At 38.2% G+C, this 23,967-nt stretch overlaps 1 protein-coding gene across 9 annotated transcripts in view; it reads right to left on the bottom strand.

The window, feature by feature from the left end:
- Positions 1 to 23,967, bottom strand: part of NEK1 (NIMA related kinase 1) — a 221,442-nt gene that overhangs the window by 47,995 nt on the left and 149,480 nt on the right. For all 9 annotated transcript variants that reach the window (XM_050791717.1, XM_050791721.1, XM_050791723.1 and 6 more), the window contains 4 exons: positions 18,480 to 18,656; positions 13,958 to 14,078; positions 8,176 to 8,264; positions 6,585 to 6,832 (listed from right to left, as the gene is read on the bottom strand). In XM_050791717.1, coding sequence (XP_050647674.1) covers positions 6,585 to 6,832; positions 8,176 to 8,264; positions 13,958 to 14,078; positions 18,480 to 18,656 — 635 coding nt within the window. The remainder of the gene's footprint in view (positions 1 to 6,584; positions 6,833 to 8,175; positions 8,265 to 13,957; positions 14,079 to 18,479; positions 18,657 to 23,967) is intronic.

The following is a 23,967-nucleotide window of genomic DNA, read 5'->3' as shown; positions in this document are numbered from 1 at the left end:
GGTAGTTTTTTTGAGTCTTTGATGAGCACAGGCCATGAATATGTATAGAATGAAACTTCACAAAGCTAGGCCAAAACAACTGGGGAGCTGTAGACTGAACAATGCTCAGAGCGCATCCAGGTAGGAGATGATCAAACTGACTGGGAGAGAGGTGTTTCCTCAAGACCACCTGTGATGTACAGTGGAGGCCCTAGAGGGTCATGCCTTGGAAATAAGCTGAACTAGCTCTAGAATGAAGACAACTTTACACTTGTCCTAGCAAAGCTTAAAAACAAAGTTTAAAAGTATAAAATATATCCACAAGTAACTTGACTCTCTTAAACCCAATACTCTTTACAGGAAGACAGTAATAACAAAAAAATTAGAGACCTAGGAATATAATATTCACAAGGTCCACCTTCAAATAAAGAATTATAAAACATACCCAGTAGTAGGACAATATGACCCATCACCAGTAGAAAAGTAAGTCAACAGAAAAAGATACACAGATGATGGAACTTGCAGATAAGGATGTTAAGCCAGCTATTTTAATGGAGTATTAAAGGATAAACATGAACATAATGAGGAGAGAAATGGAAGATACAAAAAACAACTTCTAAAGATAAAACATACAATATCAAAATAAAAGTTTCACTGAGTGGGATTAATAGTATATTATTGCAGAAAAAAGATAAGTAAACGTGAATACATACTAATAGAATTCATCCACAATGAAGTACAGAGAGAAAAAAAGACTGAAAACAAAATGAACATAATCTTAGTGACCTGTGGAATGGTATCAGTCTAACATATACGTAACTGGAGTCACAGAAAAGGGAGTAGGGAGAAAGAGAAAAAAATATGTAATTGAAATAATAGCCAAAACTTTTCCAAATTTGATGAAAAGTATAAACCCAAGGGTCCAAGAAGATCAATGAACCCCAAAGCAGGATAAACACACACACATTACAGACCCCATATACAGCATTGGTCTCATAAGATTATAATAGAGCTGAAAAATTCCTCTCACCACCTAATGGCATCATAGTGTCACAGTGTAATGCATTACTCATGTTTGTGGTGATGCTGATGTAAACAAACCTACCACACTGCTAGTCCTATAAAACCTTACTCCCCCAAAACCTTACCAAAGCATTTAATTATCAAAATGCTAGAAACCAGTGATAAAAAGAAAACTGTAAAAGAAGCCAGAGAAAAAGATACACTATATACACGAAGTAAGAAAGCGCACATATTTCTTAGAAACAATGCAACCCAGAAGACAATATAATTCTATATTTAGTGAAATATCCACTCAAAATGAAGGTGAAATAAAAACACTTTCACACAAACAAAATCTGAAAAAAACATCATCAACAGGGCTGTGTAAGAAGTGTTAATGGAAGTTCTTAAAGTGGAAGAAAAATAATACCAGATAGAAACTTGAATTCTGCACAAAAGAACAAAAAATTTCAGAAATAGTAAATATGTAAATATAAAAGACTTTCTCAATTTCTGATTTCTGGAAAAGATAAATGAATGTTTAAGCAAAAATAATAAAAATGGATTGTGGAATTTATAACATGTGGTAGAAAAATACCTGACAACAATACCACGAAGGACAGGCAGGACGGGAATAGAAGCACAGTCATGCTTTGCTTAACAAAGATACACTCCGAGAAAAGTGTTGTTAGGCAACTTTGTCATTGTGTGAACATCACAGAGTGTAATTACACAAACCTAGATGGTATTAGCCTACCACATATCTAGGATATGTGGTACAGCCTATTGTTCCTAGGCTACAAACCTGTATAGCATGTTACTACACTCAGTATTATAGAAGATTGTAATACAATGGTAAATATCTGTCTGTCTAAACACTAAGGTATAGTCAAAATACCATATAAAAGATTAAAAATGGTGCACCTGTATAGGTACTTACCATGAATGGAGCTTGTGGAACTGGAAGTTGCCCTGGGTAAGTCAGTGAGTGAGTGGTGAGTGAAATGTGAAGGCCTGGGACATTAGTGTAGACTACTGTGGACTTTATATAAACATTGTATACACAGACTACACTAAATGTATTTAAAAATTTTCTGTCTTCAATAAATTAACCTTAGCTTACTGTAATCTTTTCACTTTATAAACTTGAAGACACAAGCACACACATTAGCCTATGCCTACAGAGGGTCAGGATCATCAATATCACGGTCTTCCACCTCCAATCTAGAAAGTCTTCAAGGGCAATAACATGAATGGAGCTGTCATCTCCTGTGACAACTATACACTATACACTGAAACACCTCCTGAAGGTATACACTGAAATACCTCCTGAAGGACCTGCCTGAGGCTGTTTTACGGTTCACTTTCTTTTAATAAGTAGAACACTCCAAAATAATGATAAAAAGTAAAGCATTAAAAATACATAAACCATGCATGCAGTCATTTATTATTGTTGTCAAGCATTAGGTACTATACATAATTGTATGTCCTAAACTTTTATAGGACTAGCAGTGTGGTAGGTTTGTTTACATCAGCATCACCACAAACATGTGAGTAACGCATTACACTGTGACACTATGATGTCATTAGGCGGTGAGAGGAATTTTTCAGCTCTATTATAATCTTATGGGACCATTGCTGTATATGGGGTCTGTAATTCACTGAAATGTCATTATGTGGTGCATGATTGCCTATGGTTGTAAGGCTTTTATGACATATGTGAAGTGGTATAATATTATTTGAAGGGAGATTATGCTAAGCTAAAGATGTATCTTGAAAACAAACAGTAGAGATAAAATAAGGTGCTAAAAATACTCAATCCAAAGGAAGGAAGAATAAAAGTAAAAAGGGAACAAAAAAGTGATCAGACAAATAGAAAATAAATAGCAAAATGGTAGGTTTAAACCCAATCATATGGTTGTGATATTAATAATTACATTAAATGTAAATTGTCTAATCAATTAAAAGAGATTGTTAGACTTGCTAAAAACAAGACTCGACTAACACGCTAACTGCAAGAAATCCACTTTAAATATAAAATGTTTGGTTAAGAGTAGTAAAGAATGTATATATACCATATAAAGATTAAGCATAAGAAAGCTGGAATGGCTATAATAAAACTAGAGAAAATGTTTCAGACAAGGTGATATGACCAGTGATAAAAGGATTCATTTCATGGTGACAAAGGGGTTGATCCATTAAGAAGACACATTGATTCTTAGTTTAAATGCAACTGAGTGGAAATTTCAACACTCCCTTTCAGTAATCGATAAGTAGAAAGAAAATCAGTAAGGATACTGAACAACATGATCAAACAAAAAGAATACTTCATAAACATAAACATATCAATTCATCCAGGAGACATAATAATACTAAATTTTTATTTGTCCCAAAACAGAAATTCAAAATACATAAAATAAAAACTGACATAACTGAAAGAAGAAATAGTTACCTATACAAGTTGATATGGTAGGGCTATGTCCCCAATCAAATCTCATCCGCAATTGTAATCCCCATGGGTCAGTGAAGGGACCTGGTGGGAGGTGACTGGATCATAGGGGCGGATCTCCCCCATGCTATTCTTGTGATGGTGAGTGAGTTCTCATGAGATCTGACAATTTAAAAGTGTGTGGCACTTCCCCCTTCGTGCCCATGAGCTCTCTCTCTCTGTCTCCTGCTGCCATGTAAGATATGCCTTGCTTCCCCTTCGCCTTCTGACACGATTAAGTTTCCTGAAGCTCCCCAGTCATGTGGAACTGTAAGTTGATTAAATATCTTTTCTTCATAAATTACTCATTCTCAGGTAGTTCTTGATAGCAGTGTGAAAACTGACTACTACACAAGTGTAGTTAAGAATTTCAATCTTCCCTCAGCAATTTATAGTTCAAATAGATTAAAAAATCAGTAAAGATGTAGAAGACTTGAACAACAATATCAACCAATTTGACTTAATTGACATTTATAGTATATTTCACAGTAGAAAAACACACATTATTTTTAAGAAATTTGTTAGAGTAGGATCAACCAGCAGTGGACACAGAAGAGTGACTACTGAGTTCAGAGAAAAACCAGGAAAGTACAATATAAAGGGAATCAACAGATAAAGTGAATTTAATGGTACAGCATATATGAACTCTGTTGAAAGAAGAAAAGCTAAGAAAAGTGAAAGAGAAAATGGTGCAGAGAATTTTCAACATACTGGTAACTGATGATATGAACAGAGCTGCTTTAGTGGACGAGCAGGCTAAAAGCCATATTGGAATGTATTGGGAAGTGAATGCATGTGGAAACTGCAATGAGACTGCAACATAGTCAAGATGCTTGGTTGCAAAAGGGATAGAGAAATGGGGTGGTAGCTAAACAAGGATATTGTGCTCAAAAGAAGTTTGCTATTTTTGATGAGATTTATCAGACCGTATATGTTGAGTAAATGATCCACGATAGGAAAAGTTGATGACACAGGTTAGAGTGGCAAAATTAATGGAGTCAGTTCCTTGAAGAGTGAGGAGGTGGGATCCAAAGCACAAGGGGAATTTCCTCAATCAAGAAAATAATCCCACCAGTAATTTAACATTTGCAAAAAAGAGCTTTAAACATGCTTATAAAAGGTTAAATTATCCCACCTTAGTAAACAGATTATATAAATATTTACAGAATGGGCAGAGATGGTTTTGTGTTCTTTTCCTAAATGGCTACAGACTGCTTTGATTTTCTAGTGTTTTTTCTTGCCTTTTTCCAAATAGTCCTCTACATGAAATCTGCATTGCTGCTTCTACTTTGCTGTGGTTACTTGCAGAGTAAGTTCTTCTACAGAACTCTGAAGGCTGGACTAAGGTCATAAAAGGAAATCAAACAATCAAATCTATTATGCAAAGAATATTAACTTTATAGACGGCAACAAGGTATTAAGAAGCTCTGAGCTAAAGATGGGCTATACATCTTTACTACAAAAGTACATGAATTGTATGATAGTCCTTATCTATAGGCCTTTCTCTCTAACTCTGAAGATCATAAGTGTGTTTTGGTAGTTCACACCTTTCAAAAGACTGACTGATATTAGATAAATGAGGAAACTTAATCTCTAAATTTAAGATAAGCATACGGAAATACTCCACAAAATGGAAGCATACCCAGTTGGAAAATTAAACTGAAAATCAAAATGACTATTTATTATTTATTTGAGACAGGGACTCACTCTGTCACCCAGGCTGGAGTGCAATGTCACAATCTCGGCTCACTGCAACCTTCACCTCCCGGGTTCAAGTGATTCTCTTGCCTCAGACTCCAAGTAGCTGGGATTACAGGCCCATACCACCACACCCAGCTAATTTTTGTAGTTTTAGTAGAGATGGGGTTTCGCCATGTTGGCCAGGCTGGTCTTGAGCTCCTGAGCTCAAGAGATCCGCCCACCCCAGCTTCCCAAACTGCTGGGATTGTAGGTATGAGCCAGTATGCCTGGCCAAAATGACATATTTAAAAAATAGTTAAGGACTAAAGAATTCAGGCAATTCATTCCTTTACTGGCTAAAATAAATAAAAAATGCCCAACCTCATTTGTAAAACACAGAAACATAAATGTATACAAATCAATACTATTACTCATTTGTTAAATAGATAATTTTTAAGTAAATGATAATAGTGGGTAGTATTTAACATTCAGAGAAATGGATGTGCTTTCACATACTATTGACAGAACTATAAACTATTTAGAAATGAGGCAGTATACATTATAACCTTTTCAATTCCACTTACAGAAATTTATTTTATGGAAATAATTGTAGATATGTACAAAGATACGAGGTGTAAGTGATTACAACAAAAATTAAAGCGGAAAGGTACAACAATAGAAACAGATTTGTAAAAAGATTATGATAAGCAGCTCAGTTAATGATGATATAAAGAGAATATGTGACAATGACAAAGTGCTGTTTTCATCACAGTATTGTAATAATGGCATTTGCAATAACATCATAATATATATTGAATAGAAAAGGTTATAAAGAGTATACATAACATCTTATTTTGGTAAAAAGTTATGTATATGCAAAAATTACATGAGAAGTAATATAACAAATGATATTTCTTATTTTTACCTGCATTTCAACATTTTCTGTAGAGATATTTTTTACAAGAAAAAATTGGTTATGTATATTCAAAAATAGCAAGTGAGAAAAAGAGGTCTGAAAAACTTCTACGAGAAAGTGCATATGAATATCTATTAATGTTTTTACATACGAATTAGGCAATACAGCACCTCTACCTCTGTCTTTTTTAGATATATTGCTTAAGCCTAGTGTGATACTAAAAACGGAAGTCAGGTTGGATAGTGGGAAAGAGCAATAGTGCATGAGGGTATATAAAGGGACTTTTTGCTCAAGTAAAAGACTCTATAAAAAAAATCCTTAACAGGAAGCCAATGAAATAGTCTTTATCCAAGTTGTACTCCCAATTGCAATTCCTTTGCTCAGAAGATGGAGGTTTTTGTTGGATATGTGTTTGTGTCTGTGTTAAGAGATTAAAACTCAATATTACGATTTATAAAAGAAAAACAGTAATACATGTTATCAAATGGATAATAGTTCCCATTTGAGGACAATACTTGCCTTTGGGTTGTTTGCATCAAACAGACCAGTTGAAAGTCCAATCAGCAAGGAATTCTTGTTTTTATTTTTTGGTGGTAAATGCGAGTGAGATCGAAATGCAAAGGATTCTTCTGGTGAACACTGAACTGATTGAACTTGAGGGACTAAGTTCAAGTGTTCAGAATGAACCACTTTATGGAAAAATGGCTCTGGTTGCACAGACTTATCTACATCACATTTAGAGTGCTGAGAATCATTGGCTCCCGTCTCTGTGGTAGAAAGGAGAGATTATGTGGTAAGTCTATACAGTACTTAAAGTTCTAAATGATGTTGATAAAGCACACTATGTAACACAAATTCTAGCAAAAAACCCACATATCAGGAAAATAAAATCAAAATATGTGTGTCAGTATATTACCTTCTAAATAATCTTTAACAGGATACAATGTTTTATCTTCAGAGAGTTGATTTAATTTGTTATGTACTTTCATTATATTGAAAGTTCTACAATACAGACACAAGGCTAGGCATGGTGGCTAATGCCTTTAATCCCAGCCCCTCGGGAGGCCAAGGTGGGAGGATTGCTTGAAGCCAGGAGTTTGAAACCAGCCTGAGCAACTAAGTGAGACTCTGTCTCCACAAAAAATAAAATAACATTAGCCAAGGTGGAGGACTGCTTGAGGCCAGGAGTTTGAAACCAGCCTGAGCAACTAAGTGAGACTATGTCTCCACAAAAAATAAAATTGGCTGGGTGTAGCAGCGCATGCCTATAGTCCCAGCTACTCTGGAGGATGAGGTGAGGGTTTTTTGAGCCCAGGAATTCAAAGCTGCAGTAAGATATAATCGAGCCACTGTACTCCAGCCTGGGCAACAGAGTGAGACCCTGTCTCTCAAGAAAAACAAAATGAAAAAAAAAAAAAAGAAACAAATCCAAAGAAATGTGAAAAAATACACTATTTAGATACATACTTAGTTCCAGTTTATCTTTGTTCCTATAGGTTAGATGAAAAAAATTATTTTTTCTCTTGGTCTATTGCCCAGGCTGGAGTGCAGTGCTACTGCACTGCAGCCTTGAACTCCTGGCCTCAAACCATCCTCTCACCTCAGTCTCCTGAGTGGATGGGACTATAGGCACGCCACCATGTCTGGCTAATTTTAAAAATTTTTTGTAGGATGGAGTAGTGCTATGTCATCCAGGCTGGTCTCAAACTTCTGGCCTCAAGTGATCCTCCCACCTCCGCCTCCCAAAGCACTGGGATTGCAGGTGTAAGCCATTGCACCCAGCCTACCTTTCTTATATTTTAACTAATACTATTTAAAAAAGAAGACAATTTATTTAATGTCCTTAGTACCCTGGCTTAGCTTTGGCAAGTAATTCTTTTCATTTTGAATATCCAATAAAAATAACTGACCAAAAACATTCACTGCCATGTTGCCATACAATCCAGGCTTATTAATGTAGTCCACTGTGCTATGCCTATATTTTTAAAATGACTGAGATGACTGATAAGGAATGCTTTCTTATTTACATATTAACCAAATAAAACAGGTTGATGTTAATAATCACTGACAATCTTCCAGAAAGCAATTAGACTAATGCAATGATGCTTACCGATATGAATGTCACTAAGTTGGTCCACAGTACTCGAGACTCCATCCTCAGAAACTTCATTTTCTTGAATGGTGATCCTATCTTCCAACCTGCCACAGATGGGTACACTAATTAAACACACACACACACACAGTTTACCAGAAACAAAAGTGCTCTAAAATACAGAAAACGGAACACAAGTTCACTAGCATTCTTTGATCCCTCTTCCAAGTATTTTTCTCACTTTCATATATATTTTCTCACATAAGTACACTGTATTTTTCACCCTGTTCAAATCCTCGCCAAACAGTAATCATTCACAGCAACCAGGCTCACCACGTTTTATGACAATGGTTCTCAAAGTATACTCCCCAGACAACGGCATAGTAAAGAAACTGGTTAGAAATACAAATTCTCAGGCTCACCCTTGACCTGTGAATCAAGGGGGGATAAGGCCCAGCAATTAGTTGTGAAAAGTCCCAAAGTCATTCTAACACATGCTAATATCTGAGAACCACTACTTTAAAGAATGGGAATGCCCCTTAAGAGTGGAGACTATAAAACAATTACAATATATTAATACCATGGAATATCATGCAGCTGTTAAAAAATGAAGCAGAGATCTATATAAACTGATTAGAATAGGCAAGATATACTGTTAAGTAAACAAAGTGATTCGCAGACCAATTTGTATTAAATGGTGTTAGGTTTTGAAAAAATGGTTTGCAGCACAGAAAAATAGAATAATATTCACAAAAATATTTTAAACCTCAAAGGGAGGGGATTAAAATTGAGGAAAAAAAATAAAAAAGAACTCACAATTTTTATCTCTGTATGCTTGGGAATTAAATTCATGCATTTTTTTTTTTAACAAAAATTTAAGGACTGGAGGGATATATTCCAAAAGTACCAATAATTTATCTCTGGGAGTTAGCTTATAGGTAAGTTTTTATTTTCTAAATACTTTTAAATCTGTTTCAAATTTTATTTTATTTTTTCAATTAATTTATTTTTTTTTGAGACAGAGTCTTGCTCTGTTGCCTAGGCTGGAGTGCAGTGGCACTATCTCAGCTCACTGCAACCTCCACCTCCTCGGTTCACGCCATTCTCCTGCCTCAGCCTCCCAAGTAGCTGGGACTACAGGTGCCGGCCACCATGCCCAGCTAATTTTTGGTATTTTTAGTAGAGACAGGGTTTCATCATGTTAGCCAGGATGGTCTCGATCTCCTGACCTCATGATCTGCCCACCTCAGCCTCCCAGAGTGCTGGGATTACAGGTGTGAGCCACCGTGCCCGTCCTGTTCCAAATTTTAAATAATTTTCTACTTTTTCACTTTCAGATTTTCAGCCATTTTCTGTTTTTATTTTTATTTATTTATTTTTGAGAGAGTCTCACTGCCATTCAGGTTAGAGTGCCGTGGCACAATCTTGGCTCACTGCAGTCTTCTCCTCCCAGGTTCAAGCGATTCTCATGACTTAGCCTCCCGAGTAGCTAGGGTGACAGGCAGATGCCACTGCACCCGGCTAATTTTTGTATTTTTCAGTAGAGACGGGGTTTGCCATGTTGGTCAGGTTGGTCTCGAACTCCTGACCTCAGGTGATGCACCCGCCTTGGCCTCCCAAAGTGCTGGGATTACAGGCATAAGCCACCATGTCCAGCCTCTGTTTTTTATTTTTAAAGCTTATATATATATTTATTTTAAGAGACAGGGTCTTGCTCTGCTGCCCAGGCTGGAGTGCAGTGGCATAATCATGGCACTCACTGCAGCCTTAATCTCTGGGGCTCAAGTGATCCTTCCACCTCAGTCTCCCAAGTAGCTGGGATTACTGGCACATGCAACCATGCCTGGCTATTTTTTTTTTTTTTTCCATAGAGGTGGGGTCTTGCTATGTTGCCCAGGCTGGTATCAAACTCCTGGCCTCAAACAACTTTCCCACCTTGGCTTCCCAAAGTGCTGGGATTACAGGCATAAGTCACTTTTCCCAGTCAAGCAACATATTTTTTTTTCATTCAGAATATAATGCCCCTTGGTTCCTCAAAAAGGTAAACTGAATTACCATATGATGCCACAATTCCACTCCAAGGTATATAACCAAAGGAACTGAAAGCAATGACTCAAACATATGCCGTATGTCAATGTTCTCTGCAGCACTCTTCCAACAGCCAGAAGGTGGAAACAACCTATGTGCCCATCAACTGATGAATTATAAAAATATATGGTGTGTATTTGTGTCTATATAGATAAAATGGAGTATTATTCAGCCATAAACAGAAATGAAGAACTGGCATATCCTGCAACATGGATGAAAAACTAAAAATAGTATGTTAAGTAAAAGAAGCCAGAAACAAAGGCTACATACTATATGATTCTGTAAGAAATATCCAGAATAGCTAAATCCACAGAGACAGAAAGCAGATTAATGGCTGCCAGAGGTTGGTGGGGAGGAAAAAAATAGGGGATGATTGCTTAATGGATAGAGAGGTGGGTGATGAAAATGTTCTGGAACTGTATAGTGGTGATGGTTGTACACCACTGTGAATGTCTAAATGTCATCGGCTTGTACAATTTTAAATGGTGAATTTTATGTTATATGAATTTTATTCCAATAAAAAAGTAAAGTTCCTTTTAGGACTCCTAACTACTCGAATTCCAGTTGCCTCTCCTATTATTAGTTTGGTGCACACCTTGCCAGTTTTTTTGTTTAAATTTACATGCTAATCTAATACATGGAGATGCTTTTTTCATTCAATATTATTTTATTCCATTAATCAATGCTTTAGACATATTTCCATATTAATAAAGAGTCCCATTTATTCTTTTATCTTTTAGGTGCTGTATTATATTCCATAACACTTTAGAGTTGACCCTTGAACAACATGGGTCTGAACTTCATGCATCTACTTAGATGCATTTTTTTTCAACCAAATGTGGACTGAAAATACAGTATGCATGGGATGCAAACCCGTGTATACAGAGGGCTGGCTTTTCATATATATGGGTTCCACAGAGCCGACTGTGGGAGTTGAGTATGTGTAGATTTTGGTATATGAAGGATACTGGAACCAATCCCTCAAATATACTAAAGGATGGCTGTAAACAGAAACACAGCAGTATTTTTAGCTACCTCATTATTAATGATATTTAGACTGTTTCAAATTATTTGCTGTGACTCTTCTGGAATGAATATTCCTGCATTTGCTTCTTTGTGCTCATGTATGAATGATCTGGAGAGTAGATACCAAAAATAAAAGAGGTATATTATAGGATGTGCACATTTAAAAGTTTAACGAAACTGTCAAATGGATCTCTAAACTGGCTCTACCATTTCATGTATGTATTTGCAGTCCATCAAAGCACTGTAGTCCCAATCCCTCACAGATATTTGATATATCATTTCTCTTCATATATCATATATCATTTCATGTTATTTTTGGAATATAACATTTCATGTTATAACATATATTATTTCATGTTATTTTATGGAAAAACAATCAGTGGAAAATGTATCTTTTCCATTGATGTGGACAATGACTCTTGCCCTGCCTCTTACTCACTCTTCTTTGAGGAGGAGTAAGTATCTGACTAGCAGTGACATTCACAGGACCCTAGTTCTCCACTAAGTTAGTCTATGAAACACTTAGGAATCTGACTTCTTCGTCTGTCATTTTATTGACGCCCTATAACTCCTAAAGTATCACACTGTTGTATTTACTAACTATCTGGGTTTCTTCCTTCATGAATAGCCTATTCATTGCCTTTCCCCATTTTTCTCTTGGACTTTTGTCTTTTTCTTATTAATTTATACACATTCTTTATAAATTCTGGATATTAATTGTTATGTTAGGCTGCCTCCTTTAAAATTTTTTTATTTAGGTCTTTAATCAATATGGTACTGTTTTGTTGAATGGTTTCAGAAATTGAAATGATTATTTTTTCCAAATTGTGACTGATTTGTCTCAAAAGCATGTATTAAATAGGTTATCTTTTTATGTTGATTAGAAACACCATCTTTACCATTTATTAAATTTCCATATATACATATCAAATACTGGTTTTCTATTATTCCTATAATATATAAAAATGATTTAAAGAATAGAAGACACTGTCTCTGCCTTTAAGGAACTTTTTGTTTTTCTTTTTTTTTTTTTTTTTTGAGACAGAGTCTCACTCTGTCACCAAGGCTGGAGTGCAGTGGTGCAACCTTGGTTCACCGCAACCTCTACCACCTGGGTTCAAGTGATTCTCATGTCTCAGCCACACAGGTAGCTGGAATGACAGGCATGCACACAACCACATCCGGCTAATTTATTTGTATTTTTAGTAGGGGCGGGGTTTCGCCACGTTGGCCACGCTGGTCTCAAACTCCTGGCCTCAAGAGATCCACCTACCTCTGTCTCTCAAAGTGCTGGGATTACAGGTGTGAGCCACTGGGCACATACTGCTAAGCAAAAGGGGCCAATCTAAAGACTTCATACTATATAACTAGATGACATTCTGGAAATGGCAAAACTATGGAGACAATAAAAAGATCAGTGGCTGTCAGGGATTGTGGGGTGGAAAGAAGACTGGATAAACAGGTGAAGCACAGAGGATTGTACAGTATCATAGGAATAATAGTGTAATGTGAATCCATGTCATTATACATTTGTCAAAACTTGTAGAATGTACCAAAGAGTGAACCCTAATGTAAACTATAAACTTTAAGTTAACAGTAATGTGTCAATATTGACTCATCAGTTGTAATAAATAAAACACATTAATGCAAGATGTTAAAAATATCACAGCTTGCCAGGAATAAGAAAAAAAATTTGTTGGGGGTGGGGAATGAGGGGTATATAGTAAGTCTATAATTTTTGCTCATTTTTTTGTAAACTAAAATTGCTCACAAAAGTCTATTAGTGACTTTGGTGAAAGTCACTAAAAAAATCAATAAAGCCAATATAGCAAAAGACTAAAAAGAATATAAAAATAAAATACACAACAAAATTTAACTATTATATCAAAGATATATCATACTTCTGTAAATTAACTAGATATTTAAACACAAAAATTTCAGATTGAATCACGAACCATATCAGAAACATAATTAAAATAAAATAATTCAGAAAAGCTGAAAACAGAAGGATGAGCCAGTGCAGACTGGGCAAATATAAATAAAAAGATAAAACTTAGTCAAAAAATATTTTTGTATTTTTAGTATAGATAGGGTTTCGCCATGTTGGCCAGGCTGGTCTTGAACTCCTGACCTCAGGTGATCTGCCCTCCTCGGCCTCCCAAAGTACTGGGAATACAGGTGTGAGCCACCATACCCCGCCCATTTCATTTACTTTTTTTGAGACAGAGTCTTGCTCTGTAGCCCAGGCTGCAGTACAGTAGCATGATCTTGGCTCACTGCAATCTCTGCCTCCTGGGTTCAAGCGATTCTTGTGCCTCAGTCTCTCAAGTAGCTGGGACTACAGGCACGTGCCACCATGCCTGGCTAATTTTTGTATTTTTGTTAGAGACAGAGTTTTGCCATGTTGGCCAGGCTGGTCTTGAACTCCTGCCCTCAAGTGATCTTCTCGCCTCAGACTCCCAAATTGCTGGGATTACAGGTGTCAGCCACTGTGCCTGGCCTCTTCAAATATTTTATATACTTGTTTATTTCTGAACCATATGAATATCTATTAAAATTAAATTATTTTTATAAGGTATTACAATATTAGGATATTATGTTGCAATATTAGCTTATTATAGTATTTTCTTAAAAGTTATTACAAAAGGGACCTGGGTTTTAAAATGTAAGGAAAAGATGTACATACTGAGTTTCCTTTGCTTCTTTTTCCTCACTAATCCACACATCAGTAACAGTGCATGGCAAGCTCTCATCTTTGTTTGTTCCACTTGGCTCTTGTAGAACTTCTGTTTCCAAATCATCAGGTTCTGCAAAGGATAAACATAACAAGAAACATCTCAAAGCAAAATTTGTCAGGAGAATATTGAATAAACTTTCATAAATGATTGCTACCTAGTTTTAGGGTAATATAGTCATTAAAACAGAAAAATTAAATAGTCTATCTATAGGGTTTAAATCTTATTATTGTGTTAAGTCTCTAGTTCAGTTATTTCTGAAATGACAGACTACTTCTTTTGCCTTTTACTGTAATAAAAATGCTCAAAGGTAATATGGTATACTCTCTATTTTTCACCATTATGTAAAATTTTCTCTTCCATTAAAAGTTTAGTCATATATAAATTTGTTTAGAGAAGGTATAAAAACAGTTTAAAGAATAAAGATATTTGTGGTTAGAAATATGGAAGAATAGACTGTGATATTACTGATTAGTAACTAAAATAAAATTTCAATCTTTAAAATCTATCTTTTAATAGTCAAAAAAGAAAAACTATTACCTGGACTTTCACAATGGTATTGAGAACATAATTGAATGGCACTAAAAATCTATTTTCTTAGACCTTCAATAATTTTTTTTTTTTTGAGACAGGGTTTCACTCCCATTGCCCAGGCTAGAGTGCAGTAGTGTGCTCTTGGCTCACTAAAACCTACACCTCCCAGGCTCAAGTGATCCTCCTGCCTCAGCCTCCTGAGTAGCTGGGACTAGAGGCACACACTACCACACCAGGCTAATTTTTGTATTTTTAGTAGAGATGGGGCTTCACCATGTTGCCTGGTTGGTCTTGAACTCCTGACCTCAAGTGATCCACCTGCCTCAGTCTCTCAAAGTGCTGGGATTAGAGGTGTGAACTACCACGCCTGGCCTGACTCTCAATTAACATCAAGATGTCACCTCTGTTTTCTGGCAGTGCCTCATTTTTCACTTGGTTGATATTTTCCAAAAGTGAATAGAGATGAGAAGAGTATTTGTTAACTTCTCTTTTTCCTTTCCAATTAAGATTATCAATACTATCCTGTTTAAGCTAACACTATCCCTCTTACTTCCCCTGGAATATAGACATACTTCTCCATTTTTAAAGCTTCCAATTATCTGTCTTACTTGGAAAGACAACTGATATTGTACTAAACTTTTAAGTTTTTATCTTTTATTCAAATGATTATTTTGGTCATTCATTCAAGGTAAGCACTTGGGGGCAAACTCCTTTTTATTTTTTAATGAATAACTCTGTTTCCTAGCACTTTAAGCTGTATCATTATCAACTTATTCTATAAACTTGACTTATGACTATATTACCTGCAAAGCCTAGAATATTTACTCTCTGGTCTATCAACTCCTGCACTAGGCTACACAGCTTCCATAGTATTCCTAACATTCTTTTCTTTTCTTTTTTAAAGAAAAGACATAAGATACTGTTTTAGTTCAGGCTACTATAACAGAATATCATAGACTGGGTGGCGTAAACAATATAAACTTATTTCTCAGAGTTCTGGAGGCTGAAGGATCCAATGTCAGCGTGCCAGCATGGTTGGTTCTAGAGGACCCTCTTCCTGTTTTGCAGATAACCTTTTCCTCCTTGTATCCTTATGTGGTAGAAAGCAGAAAGCTCTCTGGCCTATTCTTATAAGGGCACTCATCCCATTCATGAGGGTGCCACTCTCATAACCTAATTACCTTGCAAAGACTGCACCTCCAATACCATTACATCAGGGATTAGATTTCAACATACGATTTTTTTGGGGGGTAGGGAGGGGAACAAACTTTCATTCCATAATGATACTAGTAACTATGGTTCTAATGAATAAGATTATTTAAGTTACTCTGGTGAATTAAGGATGGTCACATGTTGCAGGGTTTCTGGTTTCCTCTCAACTAGAGGGAGCTCTGTTTCTCCTCCTCTTTAATTTCAGCTGGCATGCTGATTCCTTTGAGTAATGGAATAGAGTGAAAGTGATGCTATGCCAGTTCCACGCTGAGCCTTCAAGAGAACTGGGAGCTATTCTATTCGATACCTGGAAGCCTGAGCCATCATGAAAACAGTTTATTCTGAAAGACCACATTGCAATGCCATGAGACTAAAATGAAGGAGAGGGACCCGGATAAGCCCCGCCAGTATGCCAGGCATGGGAGTAATATCATTTTGCGCCTTCCAAAAAAGCCCAGCTGATGGCTGAATACCACTCAGCAATACCAGTTGATACTACATGAAGCAGAAGAACCTCCAAATTCCTGACTCAAAAAATTGTGAGATAACATAAAATAAAAATAAAAATTGTTTTTTATTTTGGAGACAAGTTCTCACTCTGTCACCCAGGCTGGAGTGCAGTGGCATGCTCATGGCTCACTGTAGCCTCAAACTCTTGGGCTCAAGTGATTCTCCCACCTCAGCCTCCCTAGTAGATGGGACTACAGGCACGCAGCACCACATGCAGCTAATTTTCATATTTTCAGTAGAGATGGGGTACTGTCATGTGGCCCAGGCTGGTCTTAAACTCCTGGGCTCAAGTGATCTGCCAGCCTTGGCTTCCTGAAGTGTCAGGATTACAGGTGTGAGCCACCAAGCCTGGCCTAAAATTGTTATTTTAAGCCAAGTTTTAGGAGTAATTTGTTTTGCAGCAATAGATAACTGAAACAGAATTACATATCCAGAAGTGGCGAGCTGACATGAAAGCCTGTGTGCACTGGCTTTGGGACTGTGGAGCAGGCAGAAATTGGAAGGGCTTCAGTGACATTGTTGGTGAGAGACTGGCCAGTGAAAAACGGTTACTGGAGGCTGGAGAAAAGGGGATTCTTGTTCTACAATGGCTGAAAGTTTGGTAACTGCAATAATGTGGAAGATAGTAAATGTACTTTATGGATCCAGTAGTCTAGCTAAGGAGTTATCAAAGCAGAACATTCAAAGTGACAGCTGCTTAATAACTTCTCATAAAGAACAAGAAAAGAGATTAATTGAAGAAAAAAGTTTAGCTTATGAGCAGAATTTAGAAGAGACACAGAGAGTCCAGGATAATTCCTTCTAGGCAACAAAAGCTTCTTAAGGGAAGACATGGCCTCAAGACAAAGACTAAATTCAGGACAGTAGGGTGTGGCCTCAGGGCAAAGATGAAGTCAAGGTTGTGCCTATAAGATCTGTTATGGCACAGAAAGATTTAAAGGCATGCCTTGCAGACCCTCTTTGCTAGACAAAGAATTTCTAAGAACTCAAGAGTACTATCTTACAGTATCCTTATAGATAACTGAAGGTAGAAAAGAGTCCATCTCAGAAACATGAGTGGCTTTTGTTAACCACAGTGAGTATCAGTAATATTCACATAAACCCACAAAATTACTTAGAAATTCTGCTTGTGGAAGCATTATAAGCTCAGACTGAAGGGGACAAACATAGTTCAAAACAGAAGAGCCCTTGAGCACACCAAGCTTTGGTGCAAGGAAGCAGGCTGACACTGCTATTCCTGGTTGGATTTTAGAATTTCTAGGGACCAGTGACTGCTATCTGCTTCCCATCTTCCTTGTTTTTGAAAAGGTGTCTCAAAGATTGTTTCACCATTGTATGTGGTATGTATGGAAAACAGGGAACTTATTTTTTTTTTTACTCACAGGTCTTCAGATTGAGAATCACCGTACTCGAAGACCTGTAGATGAGAAAACCCATCTGCACTGAGGCTTGACTTTGTCATATTAAACTCTGAGCTAATGTCATAATGAGATGAGGCTTTGAGAAGGCGTGAGTGGATTTTGCATATGGGAGGAATGAAAATAATTTTTGGTCAGAGGGCCGACTATGGCAGATTTAGGACAGATGCAAATTCTTTGACACCCTTCCCATTGAGAGGTGGGTTTTGTTTCCCCTCCCTTTGAATCCAGGTTGGGCTGTGACTGCTTTGACTATTAGAGCATGACAGAAGTGCTAGTTCTGAGATCAGCTTTTAAGAGTACAAGCCACTTTCACCTTAGCATCTGTGAGCCCCGGGCCATCATATAAGAAGTCAGACTATCCTGCCAGAAAGAGTACACAGAATAGCCCTGAAACCACATGAAGAGGGAGAGGGGCCCAGCTAAGCTGTACTTGCCAAGATAGCAGTGAAGCTTTTTGGGACCCTTCAGACCAGCCTAGCTGCCAGCTGACCAGCACCTACTGATCTCTGAGATAAAGGCACATGAATTAGGAAAAATCACATTAGCCAAGTCTTGACTCAATTCCTGGCAAATAAAATCATGAGATGAAATGGTTGGTGTTTCAACACTAAGTTTTGGGGTGACTTGCTAGGCAGTCATTAAAAAAAGACCAATTACTAAAAACATAAAAATACTGAACCTAATTTGAGATAAATTACCCAAACATATACGAATTTTGATAATCTATTTATAAAGCTTGTGAAATTTAAGTTTTTACTAAATCAAATATAGCTCATTTTGACTCATTAGAACATACCTTCTAAATTTCCTTCCAGTTTCAATGACATCTGTGGAGATGCCTCAGTAAACTCGGGGCTTTTTGTCTCAACAGGAGAATCAACAATAGCTGATGGGTTTATTTCATGTGAAATACATTGCACTTTTTTTTCTTCAGTAATTAAGGGTTTGTACTTTTCCCCTTCAGGAGAAATATCTGTGAAAACAAAAAATAAAAAATCATGCTAGTTCTCAAAATGACGAATTTTATCTGTAATGGCATTTGGGGCAAAGTTCAAAAAGCTGCATTATTGCAACAGGTAATTACTAGTCAAGTTCTGTTACATATTAGAAGTTAATAAGTGACTACGGTATATGAAAGTCAAATTTCATTTCAATTGTACATAATAATTTCTATGGTGGTTAAAATGGTTTACCGTCTTTCCGCTTTTGGTAAAATTAATATGTGTATTAGAATACTATTTTTAAAATTATTAACTAGTGGATTCTGTTTATATGAAGTAACTCCTAGTTACTTCTAACTGCTCTGAAATTCTCCACACTTTCAATTGGTACCAGGAGAGAAGAGGTTTACCTCAGAACATCCTAAGACAGGTTCAAAAAAGAATAAAAAGAAAAAAAAAGTTACCTCAGAATAACTTAATGCAGTTGTTTACCACCCTGTCACTCCTATTAATCTGTTGAAGATTTTACTTTCCAGGTTACAAGTGCCCCAACACTAACTCTGTCATAACTAATTTAGGTGATTTCTATATCTGTATCAATAATCCTTCCAATAGGTAGGCCTCTTGGTTTGTTGCACTTCACTCTACCTCAGTCTTCTTCATCCTATCTCCAGCACTCCAATGCTCATATCTTAGAGATTTTGTCATTCATTATAGCCTCTTGAAATGTCCAGTGATAAGTATTCCACCCTCTAATCTCTAACACTCGTTTCCCACTTCTCTCCCTCTACAACTCCAACTCTAAAAAAATTTTACCCTGAAAGTACCCGCAATGCACTGATCCTGCTACATTTTCTGTCATCTCTATTAAAATCCATAGAAATTCCATCATATAGTCATTCTCTTGTGCATCCTCAACTCATTGTATTCACATGGCAAAACCTCAACTTTGCATAAATTCAATTCTCTGCCTACTATATCTGCATACACATGGTTAAAATGGTTGAAGAAAAACAGAGATCCTTGCCCATTGGTCTCAATTTCAATTCATTGTTTCTAAAGCCAAGTAGGCCCTTTGTGTTGGCTGCAGTCCTTTTATAACACTGGGTTAGCAGGAACTGTCCTTAGCTCAGTTAATTTCCAGAGCAAAAAAGTTGTTCATCAAGTATTTATAAGTTGTTTTACTCTTTACTTCTTTCTAGTCAACAGAGAACAAAACTATAGTGTTGCAAATGTTTCAGAATCATTTCCCCGCACTGTGCTCCAACAAACTGCCTGCCAAAACGAACTGACTGTGGCAGAGATCACACCTGTGTTTTTCCTCCTTCAGCCCTACCATTCTGCAATAAAATCATGTCTATTAATACCAGGAATCGGGATACCATATTGCATTATTATTATTAAGTGCTTTAGTGGGTTCTAACAAATACAGTAAGAATAGGAAATAATCAAAATATAGGAGAAAAATCTGTTTCTTATCACTGATGATAAACCTGCACATGGGGAACATCTAAGATCTCAAGGAAGAAAACTAAATAGATTTAGTAAAAATAATCAGTATGGTGTCCAGACATAAAATTTTCTATCTATATATAGAAAGAAATAGGGGAAGGAAGAGGAGGATGTTAGGATCTCTCTCTTTTTTTTTTTTTTCTGAGACCAGAGTTTTGCTCTGTCACCCAGGATGGAGTGCAGTGGCGTGATCCCAGCTCATTGCAACCTCCACTTCCCGGGTTCAAGCAATTCTGCTGCCTCAGCCTCCCTAGTAGCTGGGATTACAGGCACATGGCACCATGTCCCGCTAATTTTTTATGTTTTTAGTAGAGACAGGGTTTCGCCATGTTGGCCAGGCTGGTCTCAAACTCCTGACCTGAAATGACCCGCCTCAGCCTCCCAAAGTGCTGGGATTACAAGCATGAGCCACCACGCCTGGCTGGATATCCATACTAAACAAAAATTCTTAAAAAATAGCAAAAAGCAATGAAATATAAAAAAGGGCAGAGAATATAAACAGGCAATTTTCAAAGCAGCAAATCAAAATAGTCAATAGAATGCAACATAATGAAATTCACTCACAATTAGAAAAGGAAAAATAAAAACAATGAAATATATACCACATAAAAATGGTAAAAATTTTTTAAAGGAATATTACCTTTCAGCCTATTTAATATTTAAAAATCAATCAATGAAATTTGCAACATTAATATAATAAAAGAAAAATTAGATTATATTAATTGATTTGGAAAATGGGTTTGGAGAGAGCTTCAGTATGGCTGACCACAGACACCTGGCACTCGCCTGTTCCACAGAGAAGTACCAAAACAGCAAGTAGATATTAACACATTGAATAGAGCATCTAAAAGAGAACACAGGAATTCAGCAGGAAAGGGATGGGGAACCTCCGAGGCATGGAAGGAGAGGGAAGTGAAGCAGTTGGCCTGGTTAGGACTGGCTAGAAGCCAGGAGAAACACCACAGAGTGACCTGTCCGAGTGCAGGAAAATGGTAAGAGAGATCCCCAGTGGTCCACATTCTCACCTGGACTCCTGCAAACCCAGCCATGACTCCTCAGCCCTCAAGTGCCCTGAGACTAGTAGAGGAAACTGCCTGGAGTCAAAGTGATGCATTATTCTAGAGAGGAAGTTTGTGTTGGAACTCACACAGCATCCTGAGACCCAAGCAGCTGCCACGTGGTGCCACTTTGAGAACCCAACCCCTACCAGATAACAACCTGCCCCAGGGCTCAACAGGCCCTGAATCTCCACAACCCTGGAGCCCTACTGACATCTACTCCATGTCCACCTATAGATTTGCAACCTTGTGACATGAGCTGGACTCAACTGTGCAGCCGGGTCCCTAGTCCTCTAGCCCACACACAGTCCTACACCACAGGAAACGGGTGGTCCAGCACATTAGGAAGGCTGCCCCTGGGAAAAAGGCAGCTGAAGCATGTGCTCCCCAGAGCCTGGGAGCTGCCTTCCTGGAGTTGCTGGCACTGATAGCAACCCTGCCTCCCCTAGCACCTGGGTGAATGTGCACTTGTGTGCACCTTCAGGCTCATGGAGACAGGCATGCTTGGAGCCTGAGGTCAGGCCTGCGCCACTCACTGATGCCACCGCCTGAGAGTGCTACCTGGTAGCTGGGAGATCGATCTGCCCCATGCATCAGAGCTGGCATTAGCAAGCATGTCATCCAGGACTGGAGATCAACCCACTATGTCTGCTGATGCTGGTGCCTGCACACACAGTTGGGGGCCTGAGGACAGGCCCTCCTGCCTACCACCACCACCACTGATTTTTGAGTGTGCCGTCTGGGGTCCTGGGGGTAGAACTGCCATGCTAAGCACAACCTGTGCCTAACAGCACCACCACAGGGCTTGAAGACAGACCCACCCTGCCCTGCTCCTGCCTTGGCAAAGGCCTGTGAGCATCATCCAGGGGCACAGGGATCAATAAGCCCTGCCTACTGCTGCTAGTGCCTGTATAAGCCTTCCAGGGGCCTGGGAAAGGGCCTGCCCAGCCTGCCAGCACCCACACACATCATCTAGGGTCTGGAGATCAACCAGTCCTGTCCAACATAAACTGTCTGCACATGTACCATACACGGGCCCAAGGACAGGCCTGCTGAACCTGGCGATGCCCCCAGTAGTGCTGTGTGTATTGTCCAGAGGTCTGGAGATCTACCCATCTCTGTCTGTCACCATAGATGCCCAAACATACCTTCCAGAGGGCCCTGAGACCCAACGTGCAGCCACTGCCACCATCCACCTGCACGTGCCACCTAAAGGCCTGGAGACTAGCCCTCTCAGTTCACTGCCACCACTGCTGGTGCCCATGAGTGCTGATGATGGACCCAGGGACTAGCCCTGCCCACCTGGCCCACCATTGCTACTGCTGACACCCAAGTAAGCCATACGGAGGCCCAAGGATTACCTGGACCCACTATCACCAGTGCCTGAACACGTACCTGCATTATCAGCATGCTGCCAAGACTGGGGCCTGAGGACTGGCTCAACTGGCTCCCTGTCCACAGTAAATCCTTACCAGAGTCTCCACTAACAACCACAACCTAAGACACACAAGAATTCACAGATACCACTGACACTGATTACAGCCAAATAAATGATATGAAGACTGCACTACTCTGCCCACCCAAAATCAAAGCCAAAACACCCTACTCAACCAACACCATGGATACCTATACGGGAAAAAGTCTTTGCCTATGAAAGCCAATCCGTAAAATCGGAAGAAGTGATTATTACAATAGATGCACAGATACCAATATAAGGACACGAGAAACATGAAACATGAAAAGTAAGGAGACATGATACCTCCAAAAGAACACGGTAATTCTCCAGCAAGATGCCAACGAAAATAAATCTACGAAATGCCTGAAACAATTCAAAGTAAAATTTAAGCTAAGTGAGGTATAGGAGAACACAGATAAATAATACAAAGAAATTAAAAAAACAATTCATGGTTTGAATGAGAAATTCAACACAGATAGATATCATTAAAGATAACAAAACAGGGCCAGATGCTATGACTCACAAATGTAATCCTAGTGCTTTAGAAAAGGAAGGCAGAAGGACTGCTTGCAGCCAGGAGTTTGAGACCAGTCTGGGCAACACAGTGAGATACTGTGTCTACAGGAAATTCTTTAAAAAGTAAGTCAGGTGTGGTGGCATGTGCCTATAGCCCTAGCTAGTCTGGAAAATAAGGTGGGAGGATCTCCTGAGTCCAGGATTTGAGGCTGTAGTGAGCTATGATTGCACCAATGTACTCTAGCCTGGATGACAGAGAGCCTGTCTCAAAGTAAAAATATATATATTTTTCTCTCTCTTTCATAATTTGAGACCAGCCTGGGCAACATGGCAAAACTCTGTCTCTACACAAAATAAACAAAATTAGCCAAGCATGGTGTGACATGCCTGTAGTCCCAGCTACTTGGGAGGTTGAGATGGGAGGATCCCTTGAACCCAGGAGGTCAAGGCTGCAGTGAGCTGTGATGTGATCATGGCACTGCCACTGCACTCCAGCCTGGGTGACAGAGCCCTGTCTCAAAAACAAACAAACAACAGCAAAAAAGCCCCCAACTCTCCCCACCACAAAATTCAATGAATTGAATAAAAGTACAACCGAGAGCTTCAACAATAGAGTAGATTAAACAGAAAAAAAAGTTTCTGAACTTGAAAACAGTTCTTTCTAAATAATCCGGTCAGAAAAGAAATAAAAGGATAAAAGAAAAAAAAAAAAGAATGGAAGTCTACGTGACATATGAGAAACTGTAAAGTGCCCAAATCCTCAAATTTTGGGTGTTCCAGAAAAAAAAGAGATGGGCAAGG

This window comes from Macaca thibetana, chromosome 5 (assembly GCF_024542745.1).
Source record: "Macaca thibetana thibetana isolate TM-01 chromosome 5, ASM2454274v1, whole genome shotgun sequence".
Taxonomy (NCBI): Eukaryota; Metazoa; Chordata; class Mammalia; order Primates; family Cercopithecidae; genus Macaca; species Macaca thibetana.
The sequence above is the reverse complement of the archived record's forward strand: the minus strand, read 5'-3'. Positions and strand labels throughout refer to the sequence as shown.